At 43.6% G+C, this 27,850-nt stretch overlaps 1 protein-coding gene across 1 annotated transcript in view; it reads left to right on the top strand.

Moving 5' to 3' along the window:
* lcp2a (lymphocyte cytosolic protein 2a) overlaps positions 1-27,850 on the top strand; it is a 178,584-nt gene that overhangs the window by 138,409 nt on the left and 12,325 nt on the right. Inside the window, exons 13-16 of the mRNA XM_080201161.1 lie at positions 10,677-10,781; positions 18,569-18,596; positions 18,744-18,756; positions 21,582-21,717. Coding sequence (XP_080057287.1) covers positions 10,677-10,781; positions 18,569-18,596; positions 18,744-18,756; positions 21,582-21,717 — 282 coding nt within the window. The remainder of the gene's footprint in view (positions 1-10,676; positions 10,782-18,568; positions 18,597-18,743; positions 18,757-21,581; positions 21,718-27,850) is intronic.

Below are 27,850 nucleotides of genomic sequence, written 5' to 3'. Positions count from 1 at the left end.
TCATAGAATTTTGTTTTGGTTTCTTAGACATTGTGTCTATTTATCTTCCCCAAGGGCACCTGAGGCAAAATGATTTGCAGGACTACAGGAAAAAGGTGGGCACGTGGGACCAGCTGATTTGCCCTTGCAAAGACCCAGTGTTGGGCCGAATGGCTTCCTTACGTGCCACAGCCATTCCATGATTTCATGAATAATTTGATCATCTCAGCCTTCAATGTGTACTTAGGCAAAATTTATGCAACTGTTGTCATAATTTAACTGCATAAACCCTTGTGGCATCTAAGTCTGTGAACTCTAGGATGGTAAGAAGTCTCACAACACCAGGTTAAAGTCCAACATGTTTATTTGGTAGCACAAGCCACAAGCTTGCTCCTTCATTAGGTGTGTGGGAGTTCTGTTCACAAATGAAGGAGCAGGACTCCGAGAGCTTGTGACCTGTGCTACCAAATAAACCTGTTGGTCTTTAATCTGGTGTTGTGGGGCTTCTTACTGTGCTTACCCGAGTCCAATGCTGGCATCGCCACATCATAACCCTAGGATGGTCAAGTGTTGCTCATAGTTCAACTTTCTGACAATAACAATCATCTCATAGCTTCTCCCCTCCACCTCCAGGACTTGAGTATTTTCCTTGTTGTCCATGAACACAATGCTCAGTGTGTAGTCTAACCAGAACATTGTACAATTGAAGCATGACTTCCTCTCACTTGTATTTTACTGTCTTGTCATTCTGTTTAGGAGCAGAGGAACATGAGAAATAAGAGCTGGAGTTAGCCATTCAGCCCCTCTAGCCTGCTCCACCATTCAACCCAGATTATCACTGACCTTCTACCACAACATTTTTCTATCTCTCAATATTTTTAACATCTAAAAATGTATCAAACTCTATCTTGAATACACTCAATCCCTGAGTCTCCACAGCCCTCTGGGTAGAGAATTCCAAAGATTCACCACCCTCTGATTGAAGAAATTTCTCCTCATCTCAGTCCTAAGTGGCCTACCCCTTATTTTGAGACTGTGTCCAGGAGAAACTCCCTTCCTGTACTGGCCTGTCGAATCATGTAAGAATTTTGTATGTTTCAATGAAATCACCTCTTATTCATCAAAACACCAGAGAATAAAGAACAAACAAAGAACAAAAAAAGTACAGCACAGGAATAAGTCTTCGGCCTAACTTTAAAAAAGCCTTCTGCCCTGATTCGATCCAAATCCCTCTACTTCCTCCATATTTATGTATCCATCCAGATGCCTCTTAAATGTTGCTAATGTGCCTGCTTTCACCACACCCTCTGGCAGCAAGATGCACTCTCCTCAGTCTGTTCTCATAGGACAATCCTGCTATCCCAGGGATCAGTCTGGTGATTTGTTACACTTCCTCAATGACAACTCTATTCTTCCTTAGGTAAGGAGGTGAAAGTACTTAAGGTGTACTTAAAGTGTTGTCGCACCAAAGCGCTATATCAGATTTGATATGCTAATACATGCGTCAACTACCAAATTTTGTAAAACTCCAAGCTCTCAAATTCATCCTTAGACATTTCAGTGTAATTTATGGAGTACTTGCCCACTATTTTCTTCCTCTGCCATTTTTGTCACTGACCACTGTTCCAGTCTTTTGTTCACTAGCTTTGGCTCCTCATAGTTTGATGCCATCTGTAAATTTGACTTTTGGCTTCAGCTTCTGAAAAGCAAACATTCATGGGAACGAGAAGTGTAGTTATTTTTACTTCTATTTGAAAGTACCTGTGTGGTTATATTTTGGGTGAGGTGTTTGAGATCACTACTTATTCAAACTGTAGACCATGAACTCAGATCACTTCACATTTACTCACTTTCAACTTGTTTTCCACCATCCCATTTTTTGCATGTTTCACTGGCCTTTCAAAAGACATCTTGAGGAGTGGCCTGTGCTCGAAAGTAGTTAAAGATCTACTCCAGAGATGTAAGCACATAATCCAGACGCTCAGTCCAGTGCAGTTCTGAGGGAGCACTACACTGTTGGGGTTGTCATCATTCAAGTGAGGTATTGAACCACAGTCCCATCTGCCCTCTTTTGCAGTTAACTACAAAAGATCCAGGGCACTATTTCAAAGAAGAGTGGAAATTCATCCCTATCTAAGATTATCTCGTTGATATCACTGAGTCCACAGTGATACCTGAGTTTACTACATTCAAACAGTGACTGCATTTCAAAAGCTCCTCATTGTTTATGAAGCATTTTGAGATGTCCTAAGGTTGTGAAAGGCTATACCAATGCAACTCTTTCTTCAAGTGAAAAGGCAGGTAGGGTAGTGGAGAATCCACCCATCATCGGTGGTAAATGAAAAAAATCAGGGAACACATGTCCTATCTACATTTCACATTTTGTGATAAGGAAACCCAACTTGAGCAGTTTTAAGCTGATAAGAAAAGTAAATTTTGTCCTATGCTAGTATTTTCTTTGTTTGATAAGAGCACACTGCCCTGTCTTTTTAATGATGATCATTGGTACTATTCTATTATCTATTCTTTGATTGGCCGAAAGAGTGTTGACAAAGGATTTAAAAAACATGATGGTGGATGATCTCATCTAAATATTTTAAACAATGAAGGATTTACCCAGGATAACAGAATTGTAGGATTTGATTAGAAACTTTGGAAACCTCAAGAATTGGCAGGTTTAGTCCTGAAATACAAAACTGATATCAGATTAATCTAAATGGCTGTTTCTTTAGTCATAGAATCCCTACAGTACAGAGGGAGGCCATTTCTCCATTGAACCTGTACCGACAACAATCCCATCCAGACCCTATCCTGTAACCCCATGTATTTACCCTGCTAGTGCCCCTGACGACTAAAGGGGAGCTTGGCATGGGTAATCAATCTAACCCATACACTGGGACAGTGAGTTCCATACGTTCTCAACCCTCTGCGACCAGTAGCTTCCCCTTATCTCTATTGTAAACCTGAACATAGAACATAGAACATTACAGCGCAGTATAGGCCCTTCGGCCCTCGATATTGCGCCAACCTGTGAAATCCATCTATTCTACACTATTCCAATATCATCCACATGTTTATCCAATGACTATTTAAATGCCCTTAATGTTGGCGGATCCACTACTGCTGCAGGCAGGGCATTCCACGCCTTTACTACTCTCTGAGTAAAGAGCCTACCTCTGACATCTGTCCTATATCTATCACCCCTTAATTTAAAGCTATCTCCCCGCATGCTAGCCATCTCCAGCTGAGGAAAAAGGCTCTCGCCACTCTATATAATCCTCCGATCATCTATTAAGTCACCTCTAAACCTTCTTCTTTCGAATGAAGACAGCCTCAAGTCCCTCAGACTTTCCCAACATACCAGGCAACATCCTGGTAAATCTCCTCTGCACCCTTTCCAATGCTTCCATATCCTTCCTATATTGCGGTGACCAGAACTGTACGCAATACTCAAGTGCGGCTGCACCAGAGTTTTGTACAGCTGCAACATGACCTTATGGCTCCAAAAAAAGCTAACACACCGTACACCTTCTTAACAACCCTATCAACCTGGGTGCCAACTTTCAGGGATCTAAAGGGATGGTGCAGGAGGGAAGGGTTCAGATACTTGGACAACTGGGGCTCATTCTGGGGTAGGTGGGACCTCTACAAGAGGGATGGTCTGCACCTGAGCCAGAGGGGTACTAATATCTTGGGGGGAAAATTTGCCAATGCTATTCAGGGGGGTTTAAACTGATTCAGAGGGGGGATGGGAACCTGAATTGTAGCTCCAATGTACAGGAGGATGAGAATAGGGAGGTCATGGATAAGGTTTCTAGGTCACAGCAGTGTATTGGCAGGCGGGAGGGTGGTTTGAAGTGCGTATACTTTAATGCGAGGAGCATACGCAATAAGGTGGACGAACTTGCAGCCTGGATTGGTGCCTGGGACTTCGATGTTGTGGCCATTTCAGAGACATGGATAGAGCAGGGACAGGAATGGTTGTTGCAGGTTCCAGGGTTCAGATGTTTCAGTAAGAGCAGAGAAGTGGTAGAAGAGGGGGAGGTGTGGCATTGTTAGTCAAGGACAGTATCAAGGTGGCAGAAAGGATGTTTGATGTGGACCTGTCTATTGAGGTAGTATGGGCTGAGATTAGAAACAGGAAAGGAGAGATCACACTGTTGGGAGTTTCTTATAGGCCTCCAAAAAGTTCCAGAGATGTAGAGGAAAGGATTGCAAAGATGATCCTGGATAGGTGCGAATGTAACAGGGTAGTTGTTATGGCAGACTTTAACTTTACAAATATCGATTGGAAAAGCTATAGTTCAAGCACGTTAGAGGGGTCAGTTTTTGTCCAATGTGTGCAGGACGGTTTCATGACACAGTATGTAGATAGGCCAACAAGAAGTGAGGCTACATTGGATTTGGTACTGGGTAATGAACCAGACCAGGTGTTAGACTTGGAGGTAGGTGAGCACTTTGGTGATAGTGACCACAATTCGGTTACGTTTACCTTAGTGATGGAAAGGGATAGGCATATACCGAAGGGCAGAAGTTATAGCTGGGGGAAAGGTAATTATGAGGCTATAAGGTGAGATTTAGGATACATAGGGTAGAGTAGGAAATTGCAAGGGCTGGGAACATCTGAAATGTGGAGCTTATTCAAGGAGCAGCTACTGCGAGTCCTCGATAAAGGTGTACCTGTCAGGCAGGGAGGAAGTGGTCGAGCGAGGGAACCATGGTGTACTAAGGAAGTTGAATCTCTGGTGAAGAGGAAGAAGGAGGCTTATGTAAAGATGAGATGTGAAGGCTCAGTTAGGGCACTGGAGAGTTATAAATTAGCGAGGAAGGAGCTAAAGAGAGAGTTAAGAAGAGCTAGAAGAGGACATGAGAAAACTTTGGTGGGTAGGATCAAGGAAAATCCTAAAGCTTTCTACAGGTATGTCAAGAATAAAAAGATTGGTTAGGGCAAGATTAGGGCCAGTCAGAGACAGCAGTGGGAAGTTGTGTGTGGAGCCTGAAGAGATAGGAGAGGCACTGAATGAGTATTTTTCGACAATATGCACGCAGGAAAAAGTCAGTGTAGTCGAGGAGAATACTGTGATACCAGGTAGTAGACTAGACGGGATTGAGGTACGTAAGGAGGAGGTGTTGGCAATTCTTGAGAGTATGAAAATAGATAAGTCCCTGGGCCGGATGGGATTTACCCTAGGATTCTCTGGGAGGCTAGGGAGGAGATTGCAGAGCCTTTGGCTTTGATCTTCATGTCGTCATTGGCTTCAGGTATAGTGCCGGAAGACTGGAGGATAGCAAATGTTGTCCCCTTGTTCAAGAAGGGGAGTAGAAACCATCCTGGGAATTATAGACTAGTGAGCCTTACTTCTGTTGTAGGCAAAGTTTTGAAAAGAATTATAAGGGATAGGATTTATAATCATCTAGAGGGAAATAAATTGATTAGAGATAGTCAACACGGTTTTGTGAAGGGTAGGTCGTGCCACACAAACCTTATCGAGTTTTTTGAAAAGGTGACCAAAGAGGTGGATAAGGGTAAGGCAGTTGACGTGGTATATATGGGTTTTAGCAAAGCGTTTGATAAGGTTCCCCATGGTAGGCTATTGCAGAAAATGCAGATGCATGGGATTGAGGGTGATTTAGCAGTTTGGATCAGGAATTGGCTAGCTGATAGAAGTGGTGGTTGATGGGAAATATTCAACCTGGAGTTCAGTTACAAGTGGTGTGGCTCAGGGATCTGTTTTGGGGCCACTGCTGTTTGTCATTTTTATAAATGACCTGGATGAATGTATAGAAGGATGGATTAGTAAATTTGCTGACGACACCAAAGTCGCAGGAGTTGTAGACAGTGAGGATGGATGTTACAGTTTGCAGAGGGACATAGATAAGCTGCAGAGCTGGACTGAGAGGTGGCAGATGGAGTTTAATACAGAAAAATGTGAGGTAATTCACTTTGGTAAGAGTAACAGGAGTTCAGAATATAGGGCTAATGGAAGGACTCTTAGTAGTGTTGATGAGCAGAGAGATCTCGGGGTACATGTGCATAGCTCCCTGAAAGTTGGCACTCAGGTTGACAAGGTTGTTAAGAAGGCTTATGGTGTGTTAGCTTTTATTGGGAGAGGGATTGAATTTCAGAGCCGTGTTACAGAGTCATGTTACAACTGTACAAAACTCTGGTGCGGCCACACTTGGAGTATTGCGTACAGTTCTGGTCGCCACATTATAAGTAAGATGTGGAGGCATTGGAAAGGCTGCAGAGGAGGTTTACCAGGATGTTGCCTGGTATGATGGGAAGGTCTTATGAGGAAAGGCTGAGGGACTTGAGGTTATTTTCATTAGGGAGAAGGTTACAAGGTGACCTAATTGAGGCATACAAGATGATCAAAGGATTGGATAGGGTGGACAGTGAGAGCCTTTTACCTCAGATGGTGATATAGAACATAGAACATAGAACATAGAACATTACAGCGCAGAACAGGCCCTTCGGCCCACGATGTTGCGCCGACCAGTTACAAAAACAATGACCCACTAGCCTATACCAATCCCTTTTCGTCCATAAACCTATCCAGAGATCTCTTAAACGCCCCCAAACTAGACGCATTTACAACTGCAGCAGGCAGGGCATTCCAATCCCTCACCACCCGCTGGGTAAAGAACCTACCCCTGACATCCGTCCTGTAGCTACCCCCCCTTAATTTAAAGCCATGCCCCCTCGTGCTAGCTTTCTCCATCCGAGGAAAAAGGCTATCACTATCCACCCTATCTAAACCTCTAATCATCTTATATGTTTCAATAAGATCCCTTCTTAGCCGCCTTCTTTCCAACGAAAACAACCCTAGATCCCTCAGTCTCTCCTCATAGGACCTCCCCACCATACCAGGCAACATCCTAGTAAACCTCCTCTGCACCCTCTCCAACGCCTCCACATCCTTCTTGTAATGCGGGGACCAGAACTGCACACAGTACTCCAAGTGCGGCCGCACTAGAGTAGTGTACAGTTGCAACATTACACTGCGACTCCTAAATTCAATCCCCCTACCAATAAACGCCAAGACACCGTACGCCTTCTTGACAACCTTATCTACTTGATTCCCAACTTTCAGGGATCTATGTACACACACACCTAGATCCCTCTGTTCATCCACACTATTCAAAGTCCTCCCGTTAGCCCTATACTCGACACATCTGTTGCTCCTACCAAAGTGATGGCTAACACAAGGGGACATAGCTTTAAATTAAGGGGTGGTAATTATAGGATGGATGTCTGAGGTAGGTTCTTTACTCAGAGGGTAGTAAGGGCATGGAATGCCCTGCCTGCAGCAGTTGTGGACTCGCCAACTTTAAGGGCGTTCAAATGGTCTTTGGATAGGCATACGGATAACATTGGAATAGTTTAGGTTAGAGGGCCATTAGATTGGTTCCGCTGGTCGGCGCAACATCGAGGGCCGAAGGGCCTGTACTGCGCTGTAATGTTCTATGTTCTATGCACATAGACACCGAGATCTCTCTGCTCATCCACACTATCAAGTATCTTACCATTAGCCCAGTACTCTGTATTCTTGTTACTCCTTCCAAAATGAATCACTTCACACTTTTCCACATTAAACTCCATTTGCCACCTCTCAGCCCAGCTCTGCAGCTTACCTATGTTCCTCTGTAACCTGCAACATCCTTCCATACTGTCCACAACTCCACCGACTTTAGTGTCATCCACAAATTTACTAATCCACCCTTCTATGCCCTCATCTAGGTCATTTATAAAAATGACAAACAGATCCTTGCGGTACACCACTAGTAACTGAACTCCAGGATGAACATTTCCCATCAACCACCACCCTCTGTCTTCTTACAGCTAGCTAATATCTGATCCAAACCGCTAAATCACCCTCAATCCCATGCCTCCGTATCTTCTGCAGTAGCTTACCATGGGGAGTCTCATCAAACATTTTACTGAAATCCATATACACCACATCAACTGTTTTACCCTCATCCACCTCTTTGGTCACCTTCTCGAAGAACTCAATAAGGTTTGTGAGGCACGACCTATCCTTCACAAAGTTGTGTTGACTATCCCTAATCAAATTATTCCTTTCTCAATGATTATAAATTCTTATAATCCTTTCCAAAACTTTGCTCACAACAAAAGTAAGGCTCACTGATCTATAATTACCAGGGTTGTCTCTACTCCCCTTCTTGAACAAGGAGACAACATTTGCTATCCTCCAGTCTTCTGGCACTATTCCTGTAGACAATGACAACCTAAAGATCAAAGCCAAAGGCTCTGCAATCTCCTCCCTAGCCTCCCAGAGAATCCTAGGATAAATTCCATCCGATCCAGAGGACTTATCTATTTTCATACTTTCCAGAATTGCTAACACCACCTCCTGATGAACCTCAATCCCGTCTAGTATAAAAGCTTGTATCTCAGTATTCTCCTCGACAACATTGTCTTTTTCCTGTGTGAATACTGATGAAAAATATTCATTTAATGCCTCTCCTGTCTCTTCAGACTCCATGCACAACTTCCCACTACTGTCCTTGACTGGCCCTAATCTTACCCTAGTCATTCTTTTATTCCTGACATACCTATAGAAAGCTTTAGGGTTTTCCTTGATCCTACCTGCCATAGACTTCTCATGTCCCCTCCTGCTCTTCTTAGCTCTCTTTTTAGGTCTTCTTGGCTAACTTGTAACTCTCAAGCACCCTAACTAAGCCTCATGTCTCATCTTGACATAAGCCTCCTTCTTCCTCTTCACAAGAGATTCAACTTCTTTAGTAAACCACTGTTCTCTCGCTCAACCACTTCCTCCCTGCCTGACAGATACATACTTATCAAGGACACGCAGTAGCTGTTCCTTGAACAAGCTCTACATTTCAATTGTGCCCATCCCCTGCAGTTTCCTTCCACATTCTATGTATCCTAAATCTCACCTAATCGCATCATAATTTCCTTTCCCCCAGCTATAACTCTTGCCCTGCGGTATATACCTATCCCTTTCCATCGCTAATGTAAATGTAGCCGAATTGTGGTCACTATCACTGAAGTGTTCATCTACCTCCAAATCTAACACCTGGCCTGGTTCATTACCCAGTACAAAATCCAATATCAGCCTTGCCTCTTGTTGGCCTATCTCCATGCTGTGTCAGGAAACCCTCCTGCACACATTGGACAAAAACTGACCCATCTAAATTAGTAAACTAGTAATTTGCCCTTTTATTTTTCCAGCCAAAGTGGATAACCTTGCATTTATCTGCATTAAACTCCATCTGCCAGATTCTGGCCCATTCCCTGAGCCTATCAATATCCATTTGTAAACTTTTATCTCCTCATCACAGTCTGCTTTCCCACCTATTTTAGTGTCATCAGCAAATTTCACTACGTCACTCTCTGCCTCTGCCTGTAGATCATTGATATAGATTGTAAATAGTTATGGTCCGAGAACTGAACCCTGCGGGATCCCACTAGTTACTTCCTCAAAGAATTCAATCAAATTTGTGAGGCAAGACTTACCCCTCACGAAACCGTGCTGACTATCCTGGATTAAACTGAATCTTTCCAAGTGGTCATAAATCCTATCTCTCAGGACCCTTTTCATTAACTTACCAACCACTGAAGTAAGACTAACTGGCCTATAATTACCAGGGTCATTCCTATTTCCTTTCTTGAAAAGAGGAACAATATTTGCCTCTCTCCAGTCCTCTGGCATTATCCCAGTGGACAGTGAGGATCCAAAGATCAAAGCTAAAGGCTCTGCAATCTCATCCCTTGCCACCCAAAGTATCCTAGGATGTATCCCATCTGGCCCAGGGGACTTATCCACCCTCAGGTTATTTAGTTCTAAATGCGTATAGATCCTATCTCTAAGAATCTCCTCCAACAATTTCCTTACCATGGATATCAAGCTCACTGGCCTATAATTACACAGGTTATCCTTGTTACCCTTCTTAAATAGTTGGACCACATTTGCTATTCTCCAATCCTGTGGGACCTCACCTGTGTCCAATGATGAGACGAAGATTTCTGTACAGTCTGTTTAGTCTTTCCTCATATGGCAGTCGATCCATACCGGGGATCATCCTAGTAAACCTCCTCTGCATTGCCTGATAATATATCTTTCCTTAAATAATGGGATCAAAACTCTACACAGTATTCTAAATGTGGCCTCACTAGTACCTTGCGCGGTTGCAGCAACACCTCTTTACTTTTATGCCCCCCGAAATAAAACCCAGCATTCCATTTGCCTTCCTGATTACCGGCTACATCTGTATGCTAGCTTTCTGGGTTTCATGAACAAAGACCCCCAAATCCCTTTGTGTACATCAAGATTAAGATCTCAGAATACTAATGTGAGAAATTAACAGTTTATTAGTCTTGATTAAGAGATTAATGTTGGCCAGAAAAACCCCTTACTCTTCAAATCATGCATGAGTTTTTTTGTGTTCACATGAATGGGTAGACCGGGTCTTATTTTAACATCTTAACCAAACAACAGCATCTCTGATAGTGCACACCCCCCTCAGGGCTGTGTTGAAGTGAGAGCCTAGTTTGGCATTCGAGTCCTGCAGTGGAGCTTTATGGAATGAATTGGAAGTGTTGTTACTGAGCCAACCTAATACAATGATAATTATAATAATAGCTGGAAGTTCTCAGGTTTAAATCCTTCATTTTGGAAAAAGATTCAGCTGTTTGCTTTCAATATGTGTAGACCTCCTTTCAGCAACAGACATGATCCATCCTCTAGAATGTCAAAACCAGCCATGCCAGTGGACGGAAGTAACTCATCACTGGGACGAAGCCAAACATCTCCAAGGTATGACCTGATGGGTACTCTCCTAATCTTAACAGCCATGGACATAGGCGTGTGGGGAGGATTATGGGGGAGGCATGGTAAAGATGGACATGGTCTTGACCAATTTAGTAGTTTTGTAGAATCACTACAATGCAGAAGGAGGCCATTCAGCTCATCAAGTCTGCACTGACCACAATCACACCTAGGCCCAATTCCCGTAATCCCACATATTTACCTTGCTAACTCCCCTGATACTAGGGTGAATTTAGCATGGCCAATCATCCTAACCTGTACATCTTTGGACTGTGGGAGGAAACCGGAGCACCCAGAGGAAACCCATGCAGACACAGGGAGAATATGCAAACTCCACACAGATAGTAACCCAAGGCCGGAATTGAGCCTGGGTCCCTGGTGCTGTGAGGCAGCAGTGCTAACCACTATGCCACCATGCCATCCCACAGTAGTAGTTTGAATCAAAATTTCAAAAAAATGATTGGAATTGACAAGATGCAGGAAATTGTACTACCTCTGAGATAAATGGTTTTGGGAGTGAGTTGAGTTCATCTTCTCAGTTGAGAAGAGTTCATGGGCAGCATGGTCAGGGCAGGCTTAGAGGGCTGAAGAGTCTGTTCCTATGCTGTAATTTTCTTTGTTCTTTGTTCTCCATAAAATGGGTGGTAAACCTGGCAACTGTGGGGATTACACCATGAAATGGCTTTCTTATTACATCTTGTAAAACTCTCTGACTCCACAATGCAGTTTTTCCACACGTGTCCAAATTCTAGTGATCTAGTAGATTGGCTTCAGTTTGTATACTGGGTATGAGTGACATTACCTGGGGTAGATCCTACGCGATTGTACACATGGCAGGTGGCGATTCAGCAGATTGTTTTACATCACCAACACCCAGTTTGCAATGTCACATAGACTGATTTACCTATATGAGTTTTTTACTTCCATCACAATAGTTTTAATGATCTATTGGCACATTTGTTGGCATTAGGGAAGCTGTAAAATAAAGACTTGTGGAGCCCTAAAGCTCAACCCTACTGTACCATAGCATCCCACCATTGTATCTAATCGCAGCACACAGGACAATGTACAATATAGACTAACTGTTCAGAAAACTCACATTATTCCTGTGAGGAAAATCGGGTACTTAAAACTTTATAGTAAAAAATAAATTCAGAACTGGTATAAAATCAATAAATATTTGGAATAAGTTTGCACAGTCCATTCTTTCAATATGAGAACTGTTAAAACAGTGATTATTTAGAAGCAGGGTATCTTGCTTAAAATTATTTAATGGTACCAAAAGGTTAGCAGGGGATATCCACCAGAATAAGATCACAGATTGTGGTGACTGTCTCTTTAAGACAAAGCAGAAAAGGGTTCTCTGGCTTGAGGGACCAATTGGGACCAAAAATGGGCAATCACACTGAGGGTGGAGTCCTCCCTGGGGCAGAAGACATGTGGGGATTGGGACAGTCAGGTGGGCTGCTCCCAGGCAGCATGTAAGGCTGTGAGCCACTGTATTTTCTTGTTAATAAATACACTTTGTGTTCTGACAAAGTCTGAAGCGTGCAATTATTACACAAATGAAAAACTTAATCACTGGAGAAGCTGTTCACCTTACAGCAGAAGGTTAAGGGAAATTTATGAGCAGAGTTCAACACTCTGAACCATTTTGACCAAGTAAATAAAGTGAAGTTTCAGATTAATTCCTTACTTGATTTTTTTGCATTGCCTGTTTAACATAAAAGATAAGGTAAGTTTGCCATAATCCCAGGTGACCAGAGGCTGCTGTACCCCTCAAAGAGGAGACTGCTGGTGATATAACCCAAGAATCAGCACACTTCAGGTGAGGGACAAGGTTGAGAAGACAGGTCTTCATGGATAACCTTTGCGGGTACAGGACTTGAACCCACGCTGTTGGCATTGTTCTGCATCACAAACCAACAATCAAACCAATTGAGCTAGCCAACTCCCATATAAGAACATAAGAAATAGGAGCAGGAGTAGGCCATCTAGCCCTTCGAGCCTGCCCCGCCATTCAATAAGATCATGGCTGATCTGTCGTGACTCAGTTCCACTTTCCCGCCCTCTCCCCATAACCCTTAATCCCCTTGCTTATCAAAAACCCATCAACCCGCATCTTAAAAATATTTAGCGAGGCAGCCTCCACCACTTCAACGGGCAGAGAATTCCAGAGATTCATCACCCTTTGAGTGAAGAAGTTCCTCCTCAACTCTGTTCTAAACCGTACCCCCTTTATCTTGAGGCTGTGCCCCCTAGTCCTACTGTCCTTTCTGAGCGGGAAGAGTCTCTCCACCTCTATCCTATCCATCCCATTCATCATCTTATATGTCTCAATGAGATCTCCCCTCATTCTTCTAAACTCTAATGAGTACAAGCCTAGTTTATTCAGCCTCTCCTCATAGCTCAACCCCCTCAACTCCGGCATCAGCCTAGTAAACTCCTCTGCACTCCCTCCAAGGCCAAAATATCCTTGCGTAAGTGCGGCGACCAAAACTGCACACAGTACTCCAGCTGCGGCCTCACCAGTGCCCTATACAACTGCAGCAAGACCTCCCTACTTTTATATTCAATCCCCCTCGCTATGAAGGCCAGCATCCCATTAGCCTTCCTGACCACCTGCTGCACCTGCAGGCTGGGTTTTTGCGACTCATGCACAAGGACCCCGAGGTCCCTCTGTACCGTTGCGTGCTGCAGTTTTTTGCCATGTAAGTAATAGTCCTTCCTACCATTATTCCTACCAAAGTGGACCACCTCGCACTTGCCAACATTAAATTCCATTTGCCAGTTCTTGGCCCATTCTCCCAGCCTATCTAGATCCTTCTGCAGACTCTCCACACCCTCCGCGCAATTTGCCGTTCCACCAATCTTGGTGTCATCAGCAAATTTCGACACCATACACTCGGTTCCCTCCTCCAGATCATCTACATAAATGGTAAATAGCTGAGGCCCCAGCACCGACCCCTGGGGCACTCCACTAGTCACCAACCGCCAATCCGAATAGCAGCCATTAACCCCCACTCTCTGCCTCCTATTTGACAGCCAATCCTCTATCCACGCTAACACCCTACCCCCAACTCCATGCCCCCTTACCTTCTGCAATAACCTCTTGTGAGGTACCTTGTTAAACGCCTTCTGAAAATCAAGAAAGACCACATCCACCGGCTCTCCTCTATCCACCGCCCTAGACACATCCTCATAGAACTCCAATAAATTTGTCAGACACGACTTCCCCTTAACAAAACCGTGCTGCGTCTGCTCCATCAAGCAATTCCCCTCAAGATGCCAATATGCTTGTAAGGAAAACAACTGCTGTAGCTATAAGTAACCGAATGCATTTTATCTCTGATAAGATTCAACAATTCCAAGATTTTCTGATAATCAAGTTTTTTTTTAGAATTTACTCACTTTATACTTTATAACCACTTTAAAGGAATTAATGAAACAAATATTTCATCTAACCCTATCAGCACATGCCTTTCACCCTTAACATTCCCTGTAAATGTAATAATGCTATTTCACTCAGTTACTTCTTTTGATGAGGAAATCTTGTGGTGCAGTTAGCGTCCCTACCACTGAGCCAAAAGTTCTGGGTTTGAATCCTACAGTAAGAAGTCTCTCAACATCAGGTTAAAGTCCAACAGGTTTATTTGGTAGCTCAAGTTTTTGGAGTGTCATTCCTTCATCAGGTGAGTGAGGAGCTATGTTCACAAACAGGGCATATATAGACATAACCTCAATTTACAAGATAATGTTGGAATGCGAGTCTTTACAGGTACTCAAGTCTTAAAGGTGCAGACAATGTGAGCAGAGAGAAGGTTGAGCATAGGTTAAAGAGGTGTATATTGTCTCCAGCCAGGACAGTTAGTGAGATTTTACAAGCCCAGGCAAGTCGTGGGGGTTACAGATCGTGTGACATGAACCCAAGATCCTGGTTGAGGCCGTCCTTATGTGTGTGGAACTTGGCTGTCAGTTTCTACTCAGCGATTCTGTGTTGTCGTGTGTCATGAAGGCCACTTTGGAGAATGCTTACCTGAAGATCAGAGGCTGAACGCCTGTGATTGCTGAAGTGTTCCCTGCCAGGAAGAGATCACTTCAGGTGAGGGACAAGGTTGAGAAGACAGGTGATTGTCAAGCGGTGTTCATTCATCCATTGTCGTAGCATCTGCATGGTCTCCCCAGTGTGCCATGTCTTGGGACATCAATCTAAATGCACACGAAGAAACAGAAAACTTGAGAAACTCAGCATCACTCAGCAGCAACCAAGTCTCCTCCAGTACCAAGTAGAAAACAGTATCACTGCTGGGAAGTCCATTGTCAATTTGTCGGATTACACACTTTAACCAGACGAAATCTAAGTTCTCAGCCGAGGGCTCAATTTCTGCCCCACCACCAAAATGGACCCCATCAGTCTCGCAGCGGACAAAGAGGAATTCATCAGGCGAATAAGGGAGCTCTTCCACAAACCCCAAGAGGCCAACAGTGAACACAATAAGACAGCCAATGAACCTGAACAGCTGACAGAGAGATCCACGGTACAGCAACCAAAGAAGAAAGAGTCAAATTCGACTCTAAGGTCGATGCCCTGAACTCGACATGTTTGTCCAAACCATCAGGTGATGCATCAATACTAGATTCATCAACCGCACTCACAAGACAGCCCCAAGTGTCACCCAAGCACAATGCAATGCCATCTGCACTCTCAAGACCAATCGCAACATTGTCATCAAACAGCAGACAAAGGAGGGGCTACTGTCATACTGAACTAAACGGATTACTACAAAGAAGTGCACCGACAACTGAATGAGGAACACAACAGACAGTACCTGCAGATCCAACCAAAGAACAAATCCGTCAACTCAACAGACTGATCAAGATCTTTGATCCGGACCTTCAGAGCACCCTCTGTACTCTCATCCCACATACTCCCCACGTTGGAGATCTCTACTGCCTCCTGAAGATATAAAAGGCTGTCCTATTGTATCAAGCAATGGGACCCTGTGTAAGAACCTCTCCGCCTACGTTGAGGGCATCCTGAAACCCATTGTACCGAGAACTTCCAGCTTCTGTCGTGGCACTGCAGAGTTCCTACAGAAACTCAGCACATATGGAGCAGTTGACCATAAGCACTCCATGTCACAATGGATGTCTCAGCACACCACACCAGCATCCCCCACGATGATGGCATTGCTGCAACTGCCTCAGTACTCAACACCAACAATTGCCAAGCTCCAGTTGCAATTCTACAACTCATCCGCTTCATCCTGGATCACAATGTCTTCACCTTCAACAACCAGTTCTTCATCCAGACACATGGAACAGCCAAGGGAACGAAATTCGCACTCAATATGCCAAAATCATCATGCACAGGTTTGAACAAGACCTCTTCTCCACACAGGACCTTCAACCGATGCTATACACTAGATACATCAATGACATTTTCTTCCTTTGGACTCTTGGCAAACAATCACTTAAACAACTACATGATGACATCAACAAGTTCCATCCCACCATCAGACTCACCATAGACTACTCTCCAGATTTGGTTGCATTCTTGGACACATGCACCTCCATCAAGGACAGTCACCTCAGCACTTTATTGTACCGCAAACCTACAGATAACCTCACGATCTCCACTTCTCCAGCTTCCATCCTAAGCACATTAAAGAAGCCATCCACTACCTCCATGTACACAGGATCAGATGAGGAGGATCGCAACAAACACCTCCAGACGCTGAAAGATGCCCTCATAAGAACAGGATATGGCGCTTGACTCATCAATTGACAGTTCCAATGCGCCACAGTGAAAAACTGCACTGATCTCCTCAGAAGACAAATACGGGACACGGTGAACAGAGTACCCTTCATCGTTCAGTACTTCCCCAGAGTGGAGAAGCTACGACATCTTCTCCGGAGCATTTAGCATGCCATTGATGAAGACGAATATCTCACCAAGGCCCCACACCCAACATCTTGCCTTGACACAACTGCACAACCTCAAACAGGCCATTATCCGCAGCAAACTACTCAGCCTTCAGGAGAACAGTGACCACGACACCATACAACCTTGCCACAGCAACATCTGCAAGACATACCGGATCATTAACACGGATGCCAATATCTCATGTGAGAACACCATCCACCAGATACACAGTATATACTCTTGCAACTCAGCCAATGTTATCTACCTGATACACTACAGGAAAGGATGTCCCGAGGCATGGTACATTGGAGAGATCATGCAGACGCTACGACAATGGATGAATGAACACTGCCCGACAATCAGCAGGCAGGCGTGTTCTCTTACTGTTGGGGAACACTTCAGCAGTAACGGGCACTCAACCTCTAATCTTCAGGTAAGCATTCTCCAAGATGGCCTTCACGACAATGCAGAATTGCTGAGCAGAAACTGACAGCCAAGTTCCACACACATCCTCAACCAGGATCTTGGGTTCATATCACACTATCTGTAACCCCCTTGACTTGCTTGGCTTGCAAAATCTCACTAACTGTCCTGGCTGGAGACAATACACACTTTTATAACCTGTGCTTAACTCTCTCTCCACTCACATTGTCTGTATCTTTAAGACTTGATTACCTGTAAAGACTCACATCCAACCATTGTCTTGTAAGTTAAGTTTGCGTCTATATATGCCCTGTTTGTGAACACAGTTCCTCATTCACCTGAAGGAGCGACACTCCAAAAGCTTGTGGAACTAAATAAACTTGTTTGACTTAACCTGGTGTTGTGAGACTTCTTACTGCGCTTACCCCAATTCAATGCCGGCATCTCCACATTTTGAATCCTTCCCCAGGACTTCATGACCGAAGAAGGAGGCCAAACTGGCTGAATATCAACGAAAAATCCTTCCAACACACCAATGGCTGATGTTAAGAGAGGAAGAGACTATTAATCAGCCATGCTTGATGTGGATCGGTGTACCTTTTATATCCTATATTTATGACCTCTGTCACCACCAAAGGAAGTGACATAATAAGTGGTGTTCTATTCTGTTGCAACATGAAATAACAGAATGTGGGTTTAGCTTCCCCACAGAATGAGTTCCTGATTTCAGGTTTTGAGGGACATACTGAGCTGATTCGACTACCTGCCACACAGGAAGTTGGGAACTTGCATCCAACTATGGTGAATGTCCTGGAGAGAGTGGTGATCTGGGCAACTGTCAAAGGATGAATGTCCTGTCCAGCCCTTCAGTCCAGTGGGTTACAAAGATAGAAATCGATTTGAATGGAGCTGGAATACATTTTGGTCCTCCTCATTTAACTATGTCTCATTAAAAGGAGACTAACAAATAGGGTTTTACAAACACCTTAATGTTTAATTGATAGATAAGCTCAGTTGGATTCTGAATTAGTACTATGTTGCAATGATAATCATTGTCATACATTTACTTTTTTTAATTGATTCTGTGAACATTTCTGGCCAGGCCAGCATTTATTGCCCATCTGTAATTGTCCTTGACCTCAGTGGTTTGTTAAGTCATTTCAGAGGACAGTTAAGAGTCAGTCACATCTGTGACTAATAAGATGATGTAAAAACATAGATCTTGTGGTCTTGTGCCGTGGACTTTCACTGACTGACTCCACTATGCTGCCTCGCAATTACCATCGAGTTAAATCTGGATTGAATTAAAACACAACTGTCTCCACTGGTGAAAGATTATTAATCTATTCTGCACATTTCTTTTTGGACAAGTCATTTCAACTTAATTTAAAGAAATGTTAATCTCTGTTTTTTCTGTCTTATTCAGACCAAGCATACCGGACAGGAGGCTGGATGTAAGTGTAGCCCAAAAGTATTTATTGTTTTTAAAACAAATTAAAATAATTAACAAATGTAAGTGTAGACTTGAACATCTAAGTTTTTGTCTAAGTTGCACTTCACAGATGTTCTCTGACAACAAATGTCTTTCTTTTCATTCTAAGGACGAGGAAGATAGTGAGTAAACAATTATCATGATGTCTCTTTGTCACTTCTATCTCTTTGGCTGAGGTATGTCTTTTTATTCTAAAATTGTAGGATCTTAAATAGTGAATGCTGTATTGTGAATGAGACTTGTGAAGATGTAATTTCCTTAGCCCTCTGCTCAAGGCTGCAGCATTAATGCCTGCTTTCAATCTACAAGTTTGTTGTTAACACAAAAATAAAACCCTGAATTGGTACATAAGAACATAAGAACGTAAGAACATAAGAAATAGGAGCAGGAGTAGGCCATCTAGCCCCTCGAGCCGCCCCACCACTCAATAAGATCATGGCTGATCTGAAGTGGATCAATTCCACTTACCCGCTTGCTCCCCATAACCCTTAATTCCCTTATCGATCAGAAATCTATCTACCCGTGACTTAAACATATTCAGCGAGGTAGCCTCCACCACTTCAAGGGGCAGAGAATTCCAGAGATTCACTACCCTCTGAGAGAAGAAGTTCCTCTTCAACTCTGTTCTAAATTGGTACATTGTATGGTACATTGAATTGGTACATTTTATGGAGAATGATAAATATTTACAGACTGCACTTCAAAAATATTATATGGAGTACCTTGAGATGTTTAAACATAATCACGCTCCATGAAATGCAGTTACTGAAATTAAAGTTTTGTTTCAGTGCTATCTGGGGGAACTGGGAAGTTTCACGCAGGGAGCATATATTGCCTTGGAGGGGATGCAGTATAAATTCACCAAAATGTTACCAGGGCTGAATGGGTTAAATTCTGAGGCTGTATAGACACGGCTGCAGCTCCCTGAATAGAGAGAATCAATGGGTGAGCTAATTAAAGTCTTAAGAGAAAATGATGACTTGCATTTATTTAATTTCTTTCGTGACCTCAGGATATCCCAGAGCATTTACAACCAGTTAAATATCCTTAAAATGTAGTCACAGTCGCAATATAGAATGTAAGATAATTTAAGGATTTGATCGGGTAAATAATGAGAAACCACTGCAAAGTGGTACTGAGCAAGAATTAAAATTAAAGCCAAGCTGTGCAGAGTGATGTCCCCCCAACCCCATAAACTGCTGAGCCTAAGTCAATTGAAAATTTTAATTTCAAATCAATTTTTATGCAGCAAAGTTATGAAGGGTGAGAGAATAGTTGAGATGCATATGATCTAACTGAAAAACATTACCAGCTTGAGGGGCTTAATAGCTTCCTTCCGTTCCTACCACCTTGTTGATTTCTTTTGTGTCTTATTCATTTTTCGTGGACATCAGTTAATGCTCCTCTGATCAGACATGTATCAAACATTGACAGTTAAGCTTTCAATCCTCATCATTGTTACACCAAGTATTCAACAAGGGGAAGGAATTTAATTCGGAGACTGAAAACCCAGTCTTCAACCAGGGTGTTTGCCTTTCTTTTCAAGAGTAATGTGGTCCGAGCATTTGCTCAGAATGGTTAAACTAATATTTCAGGTGGAAGGTGGCACACTGATGTGTGGCCCCTTCCAATTGGCAATAGTGTGAATCAAACATTTTAAACAGCTCAGCATTAGCTACACTTTTTTTAACCAAAGAACGATTGCCAAAAATACAGTCAGTGCCTTCTCATCAGAAATGTGCATTTTCTGAGTAGAGTTGTTCCCATGTAAACATCCAAGTTCCTATATTAATACTCACTGTGCACTTTATTAACACAGCAATTTAGCCTGTCTGGTTTGGCATCAAATGTTCACACAGACACAATATTGGTTGGAAAATGTACTCCTTAAAATCACAGAACTATTACGGTTCAGAAAGAAGCCATTTGGCCCATCATAGTATCAGCTCTCCAAATGAGCAATTCCCTTAGCACCATTCTCCTACCATCTTCCAGTAACTCTGTACATTCTTCTTTTTCAGATAACAGTCTAATTCCCTTTTGAATGTTTGGATTGAATCTGCCTTCATCACACTCAGGCAGTGCATTCCAGATCTAATCACTCGATGTGTGGAAAAGTTTTTCCTCGAGTTGCTTCTGCTTCTTATGCCAATCACTTGAAATCTGCACCCTTTTGTCCAAGGTCCTTTCACAAGTGGGAACAGTTTCTCCCCACACAAAAATCAGAAAACACTGGTAAATCTCAGCAGATCTGACGGCATCTTTGAAGAGAGAATAGAGCCAGTGTTTTGAGTCTGTTTGAGACCCCTCGTCAGTTTCTCTCCATTCACTCTGTCCAACTCCCACATGATTTTGAATACCGCAATTAACTCTCATCTCAGCCATCTCTTCCCCAAGGAAAACAGTCCTATCTTCATTTCTGAAATTCCATTCCCATGAATCTTTTCTGCATTCTCTCCAATATCTCACATCCTTTCTAAAGTATGGGGCCCAGACTGGACACAATACTCTAGTTCTCGTCAAATTAATGCCTTATACATGACCTTTTGTTCTATACCACAATTAATAAAGCCTAGAACACTGTCTGTTTTGTTAACCATACTCCCAAGCTGTCCTGCCAACTTAAACGACTTATGCACTTATACACCTACAGGTTCCTATATCCTACCCCAACTGGAACTTACCTATATCTGTAATCCCTTTAGAGATGCACCACCAATTTTACACTGTGTCGTCATCTTTATACTACCAAAATAATTGAACCAACATAATTTACTTTACCCCATAATTTCACTGTTCCTTACATTTTCTGACTTATCGTACCGAGTAAAAATACATTTTTGCAAAAGAAGTATTTGGGACTGTCTCCGTGGAAGCGTGAGTGCTAAGTTCCAGGATATAGAGTCTATTGTAGATACTGAAGCTGTTTAATCCAATTCTTCTTCAGATTTTGCTCAGAGACCTTTACCTCGACCGGTTGATTCTGCTTTGAATGCCAACACATTCCCATACAGAACTCCCCGGCCAGGACCAAAGCCAGGTTTCTCAGGAGGCAACCAGCTACCACTTATCAATCCAGAAAGGTATTTCTCCGAGTGGAGTTACTACATGTGACCAGTATCCATGCCCAAAGTATTGGAGAAAATAGACTAGCAAATTTCCTTTTACTCTTGCATGGGATGTGGGCATCACTAGCTAGGCCAGCATTTATTGCCCATCTCTAACTGCCCAAGAAGGTGATTAGGATCTCCCTTCTTGAACCTGTCTGGCACTCACAGTGCTTTTAGGAAGAGAGTTCAAGGAATTTGATCCAGAGGCAGTGAAGGAATGGCGATATATGTCCAAGTCAGGATGGTGAGTGACTTGGAGGGAGATTGCAGGTCGTGGTGCTTCCACGCATCTGTTGTCCATTGAGTTGGTACCAATCATAGGTTTGGAAGGACAGTCCAACTAAATTGCATTACTGTACCCAAAATGCCTCAATCAACATTAAACTCCTGATAAATGGCCAGCGCTTGAACATAAAAGTATCTATCTTTGGGAAACACACCTTTAGGTTACTCCAATTGGGCATCTTGCCTTTATGCCTGTGAGACACCCAAGGCTAGATTGGCCACATACACCAGGGAGCCCTTACGTGTTACTATATTATGTACTGCTGTAACCCTAACTACATATGGGCAACAGACAGTCCAACTCTCCTAATAGTAAACCAGTGCCCAGCCTCTTGAGAAGGGACTGCCTGCAGAAAATCCGTCTGGATTGACAGCAGATCTTTAAAATGTGTACTGGCAATTTATACAAAGTGACTGGGAAGTACTCCAAAGTGTTCAAAGAAGGTCTCAGAATGATTAAAAGGGCCAGGGCCAATGAATAGAAGACCTGAATGCAAAACTGGTTGGGGGTTTTATATTTTCCAAATTGGATATGAGCCATGCCTACTCCCAACTGGAACTTACATGTCATCCATAAAATAGATCACTATAAATAATCACAAAGAACTATAAGAGTACACTCACTTGCCTTTTGGGATGTTTTTGGATGTGCCATTTTTCAAAGGGTGATGGAGAACATCCTTCAAGGAGTGTGCAGAGTTGCAGTCTACCTGGATGATGATTTAATCTCAGGAACATTTGGCCAGTTTGGAGGAGGCCTTACAGTGTTTTTCTGAGGCTGGGGTCAGGCTAAAAAGTGAAAAGTGTGTGTTCCAGGTAAACAAAGTAGTTTACCTTGAGTATAGAGTCAACAAAGACAGACTACACCCTGTTGAGAAGGTAAAGGCCATAAAAAAAGCTCTGACCCCTAGGAACACAACAGAGTTGAAGTCTTTCTTGGGTACCATCAACTGCTTTGAAAATTCATACCAAATCTGGTGACGTTGCTGGTGCCGTTCCATGTCCTGCTTACAAAAATTTGGAAATGATCATGGAGAAAGCCTTCACAAAAATCAAACAGCAAATGCTGTTGACAAACCTATTGGCCCATTCTGATCCACAGAGATGCTTCCCCCTATAGGACATGTCATACTATTGGAACAATGGGACAGAGTGCCCAATCGTGTATGCTCCACAAACACTGATGGGTGCAGAAAAGAGATAGGCCTAAATTGAGGAAGAAGGTTTGGCCATGGTGAAAATTCATGGTGAAAAAATTCCACTAATATGTTTATGGTTAGCATTTCAGCACAGTGACACCCCACAAACCTCTGTTGGGCCACTTTGCAGAAAACAAAGTGATTTCCCCCCATAACATGGTCACTGCTATTAGGCACCTCTGAATGTACCCTAGAACATCATCCAGAAACAGATTGCCCACCACTACCCACTAGCCTACTCTCACCTCTGAAGATGAATGAAGTTATCATGACATTAAATTTCACGGACATTCTGGCAGTATCCACAAAGCAAATTCAGGCTTGGACCCAACAGGACCCAATGTTGTCAAAGCTACACCATGTTGTCCAAAGTGGTGGACAACAAAGGCATTCTACGAAAGATCTAAAACCTCATCCTCCCGTTCCACACCCTGCCTTTCAAGGTTGTCACTGGGCAGTTTACTTACTTGGGACTGCAAATGACTAAGAAATTTAGTGGGCTCTTTGGAGCTAACTTTATTCCACTCATGGGGCTGAAGGATCAGGACCTTTCTATGTTTCTACCTCAAACATTGGTCCATCCTGCCGTTACCATTAGTGGACCATGTCAGTGCAGTGAAGATGAACACACTACCATCTCCTTCAGTGCATCCCAATGCTCATCCCCAAATCCTTTTCTCACAGACTTGATCAGCTCATTTCAAGCTTTGTCTGGAATAGGAAAAATGCAAGAATGTGGAGGACAGTCTTGCAAAGCCCTAAATGTGAGGGAGGTATGGGATTGCCCAGTTTTCTGTTTTATTATTGGCTGGCCAATATGAGAGCAGTAGCATGTTGGGTACAGAGAGAGAGAGGCAACAGGAAGTTCCTTGTTGGCTGCAGTTAGAATCCTCCCCCTGTTCTCTGTCTTCCCTGGCTGCCTTGGTATGTTCCCTGGTAAATTTTCCGTCCTCCAGTATACTAGGCATGCACTTGTCAACTCTTGGAATTGGGACATAATTTAGATACCACTTTGGGTTTCAGACTGGTCACTGGCCTCCCCGACATTGGCTAACCATTTTTTCTCTCTGTTTTGGATGGTGCCTTCAACAAATGGACCAAGCATTGGATCAGAACGTTCCAGAATGATAGGGAGTGGGATAGCTTGATCTTGGGTTCAGACATAGCTCAGTGCAACATCGAAGACCGAAGGGCCTGTTCTATGTTCTATATTCTATATTCTATTCCGGGACTTGTATGTGGATGGCATGTTTGTGTTATTCCAGCACATGGTGGATAAGTTTGCTTTACCTGCTACGAACTTTTTCAGATATTTGCAAATTCGAGACTTTGTGCATAGGGCTGACACCCAATTTCCAACATTCCCACCTTGTGCGCCCTTTGTCATCTTCTTAGTGCCTTCTATTACTATATGTGGTATCACTTCTGTTCTTTATTCTCAAATTCTGTCCCAACAAAACTCGCTATCTTGTCTTTATAGGGACAAGATCTGGGGGAGGAGTTCTTGGAGGAGGATTGGGACGTGCCAAGCTAGGCATGATACAATATAAGCTCCTTCACAGAGCATATCTTACTAGGGTTAGACTCTCTAGAATGTACCAAGGCACAAGCCGCATTTGTGGAGCGGTGATGACAAGTTCCTGCTACCCTCTTGCATATGTCCTGGGTTTGCCTATCACTGTATAACTACTGGATATCAATATCCAGTTGTTGCAGCAATGCTAGATCCATTCTCCCCCCTCCCCCTGCCTGCCCTGCTTGGGGTCGTGCTTTTAAATCCACTGCTGCCGAAATTCCAAGTGGATTTTGTAGCTTTCACTATACTCCTGGCAAGACGACTAATCCTGTTTAGGTGGAAATCAGCTGCACCCCGATGCACTCAGTGGGTGAAGGAGGTAGTAGATGCCATTAAGCTAGAGAAGATGGGGTGCACGCTGCATGGATTCTCTACTAGGTTCGATAAGACCTGGCAATCATATATAGCATATGTTGGGATGATGCAGTTGGAGCCGGGTGAGTAAATACCTAATGGCCCCAGGACCCTGGATGCTCCCACAGAACACCATCCTCCCTCACACCCCCTCCCCCACGGATTGGTGGATGCACCCTGACCCTTTATCTGAGTGTACCCGCCCACCCTGCCAAGGCGTGGGGACCAACAAGAGAACATTTTTTTTCTTTTCCCTCTCACTCTCTTTCTTCTCTCTCCTTCACTGTCTATCTCTCTCTCTCTTTCTTTCTCCGCTTGCTAGTTTATAGCCTGGGCTGTTTGGACACAACAGTCGGTTCTCCAGCAGTGTTCCTCTGCCTTTTTGTTTTTATCTTATCACATCATTCCTGGTGCAATTAGCATGGCCAATCAACCTAACCCGCACATCTTTGGACTATGGGAGGAAACCGGAGCACCTGGAGGAAACCCACGCAGCTGCAGGGAGAATGTGCAAACTCCACACAAGGCAGTGACCCAAGCTGGGAATCGAACTCAGGTCCCTTGCGCTGTGAAGCAGCAGTGCTAACCACTGTGCTACCGTGCCAATTGCACTGGTGTGCAAACATCAGTGAACATCCCCACTTATGATGGGAGGAAGGTCATTGATGAAGCAGCTGAAGATGGTTGGTCCAGGGCACTATTCTGAGGAACTCCTCAGTGATGTCCTGGGACTGAGATGACTGACTCACAACCATCTTCCTCTGTATAAAGTATGACTTCAGCCAATGGTGAGTTTTTCTCCTGATTCCCATTGGCTCCTTGATGCCAATGCTTGGTCAAATGCTTCTTTGATGTCGAGGACAGTCACTCGCACTTCACATCTAGCATTCAGCTCTTTTGTCTATATTTGAACCAAGGCTATAATGAGGTCAGGAGCTAAGTGAAACTCGTGGAATTCAAACTGAGCATCCGTAAGCAGGTTATTGTTATAGAACATAGAACATTACAGCGCAGAACAGGCCCTTCAGCCCTCGATGTTGCGCCGACCAATTAAGAAAAAAGCAATGACCCTCTAACCTAAACCAATCCCTTTCCATCCATAAACCTATCCACGGACCTCTTAAACGCCCCCAAACTTGGCGCATCTACAACTGCAGCAGGCAGGGCATTCCATTCTCTCACCACCCTCTGGGTAAAGAACCTACATCTGACATCCGTCCTATAACTACCGCCCCTTAATTTCAAGCTATGTCCACTCGTGCTAGCTTTCTCCATCCAAGGAAAAAGGCTATCACTGTCCACCCTATCTAAACCTCTAATCATCTTGTACATTTCAATAAGGTCTCCTCTTAGCCGCCTTCTTTCTAACGAAAACAACCTCAAATCCCTCAGTCTCTCCTCATAGGACCTTCCCTCCATACCAGGCAACATCCTGGTAAACCTCCTCTGCACCCTCTCCAATGCCTCCACATCCTTCCTATAATGTGGGGACCAGAACTGTACACAATACTCCAAGTGCGGCCGCACCAGAGTTTTGTACAGTTGCAACATGACGTTGCGGCTCTGAAATTCAATCCCCCTACCAATAAACGCCAAGACACCGTATGCCTTCCTAACAACCTTATCGACTTGATTTCCAACTTTCAGGGATCTATGCACATGTACACCTAGATCCCTCTGTTCGTCAACACTATTCAGAGTCCTACCGTTAGCCCTATACTCTACACATTTGTTATTCCTGCCAAAGTGAATTACCTCACACTTTTCCGCATTAAACTCCATCTGCCACCTCTCGGCCCAGCTCTGCAACTTGTCCAAGTCTCTCTGTAAACTATGACACCCCTCTTCACTATCTACCACTCCTCCGACTTTGGTGTCATCAGCAAATTTACTAATCCATCCTTCTATACCCTCATCCAGATCATTTATAAAAATTACAAACAGCAGTGGCCCCAAAACAGATCCCTGACGCACACCACTTGTAACCGAACTCCATGACGAATATTTTCCATCAACCACCACCCTCTGTCTTCTATCAGCTAGCCAATTCCTGATCCAATTAACTAAATCACCCTCAATCCCATACATCTGCATTTTCTGCAGAAGCCTTCCACGGTGAACCTTAACAAACGCCTTACTAAAGTCCATATATACCACGTCAACTGCCTCACCCCCATCCACCTCTTTGGTCACTTTTTCAAAAAACTCAATAAGGTTAGTAAGGCACGACCTACCCTTCACAAAACCGTGCTGACTATCTCCAATCAATTCATTACTCTCTAAATAACGATAAATCCTATCCCTAATAATTTTTTCTAGTACTTTGCCCACAACAGAAGTAAGACTCACCGGTCTATAATTCCCAGGAAAGTCTCTATTCCCTTTCTTAAACAATGGGACAACATTCGCTATCCTCCAGTCTTCTGGCACTATACCTGTGACCTGAAGATCAGAGCCAGAGGCTCTGCAATCACCTCTCTTGCCTCCCAGAGAATCCTAGGGTAAATCCCGTCCGGCCCAGGGGACTTATCTATTTTCAAACCCTCAAGAATATCGAGCACATCCTCCTTATCTACTTCAATACTATCCAGTTTACAACCCTGTAACCCAGTGTTCTCCACAACTACATTTACGTCTCCCTGCGTGAATACCGAAGAGAAATATTTGTTCAGTGCCTCTCCAATCTCTTCCG

The sequence above is a fragment of the Carcharhinus amblyrhynchos genome, chromosome 13 (genome assembly GCF_965287045.1).
Source record: "Carcharhinus amblyrhynchos chromosome 13, sCarAmb.v2.hapA, whole genome shotgun sequence".
Classification (NCBI taxonomy): Eukaryota; Metazoa; Chordata; class Chondrichthyes; order Carcharhiniformes; family Carcharhinidae; genus Carcharhinus; species Carcharhinus amblyrhynchos.
The sequence above is the reverse complement of the archived record's forward strand: the minus strand, read 5'-3'. Positions and strand labels throughout refer to the sequence as shown.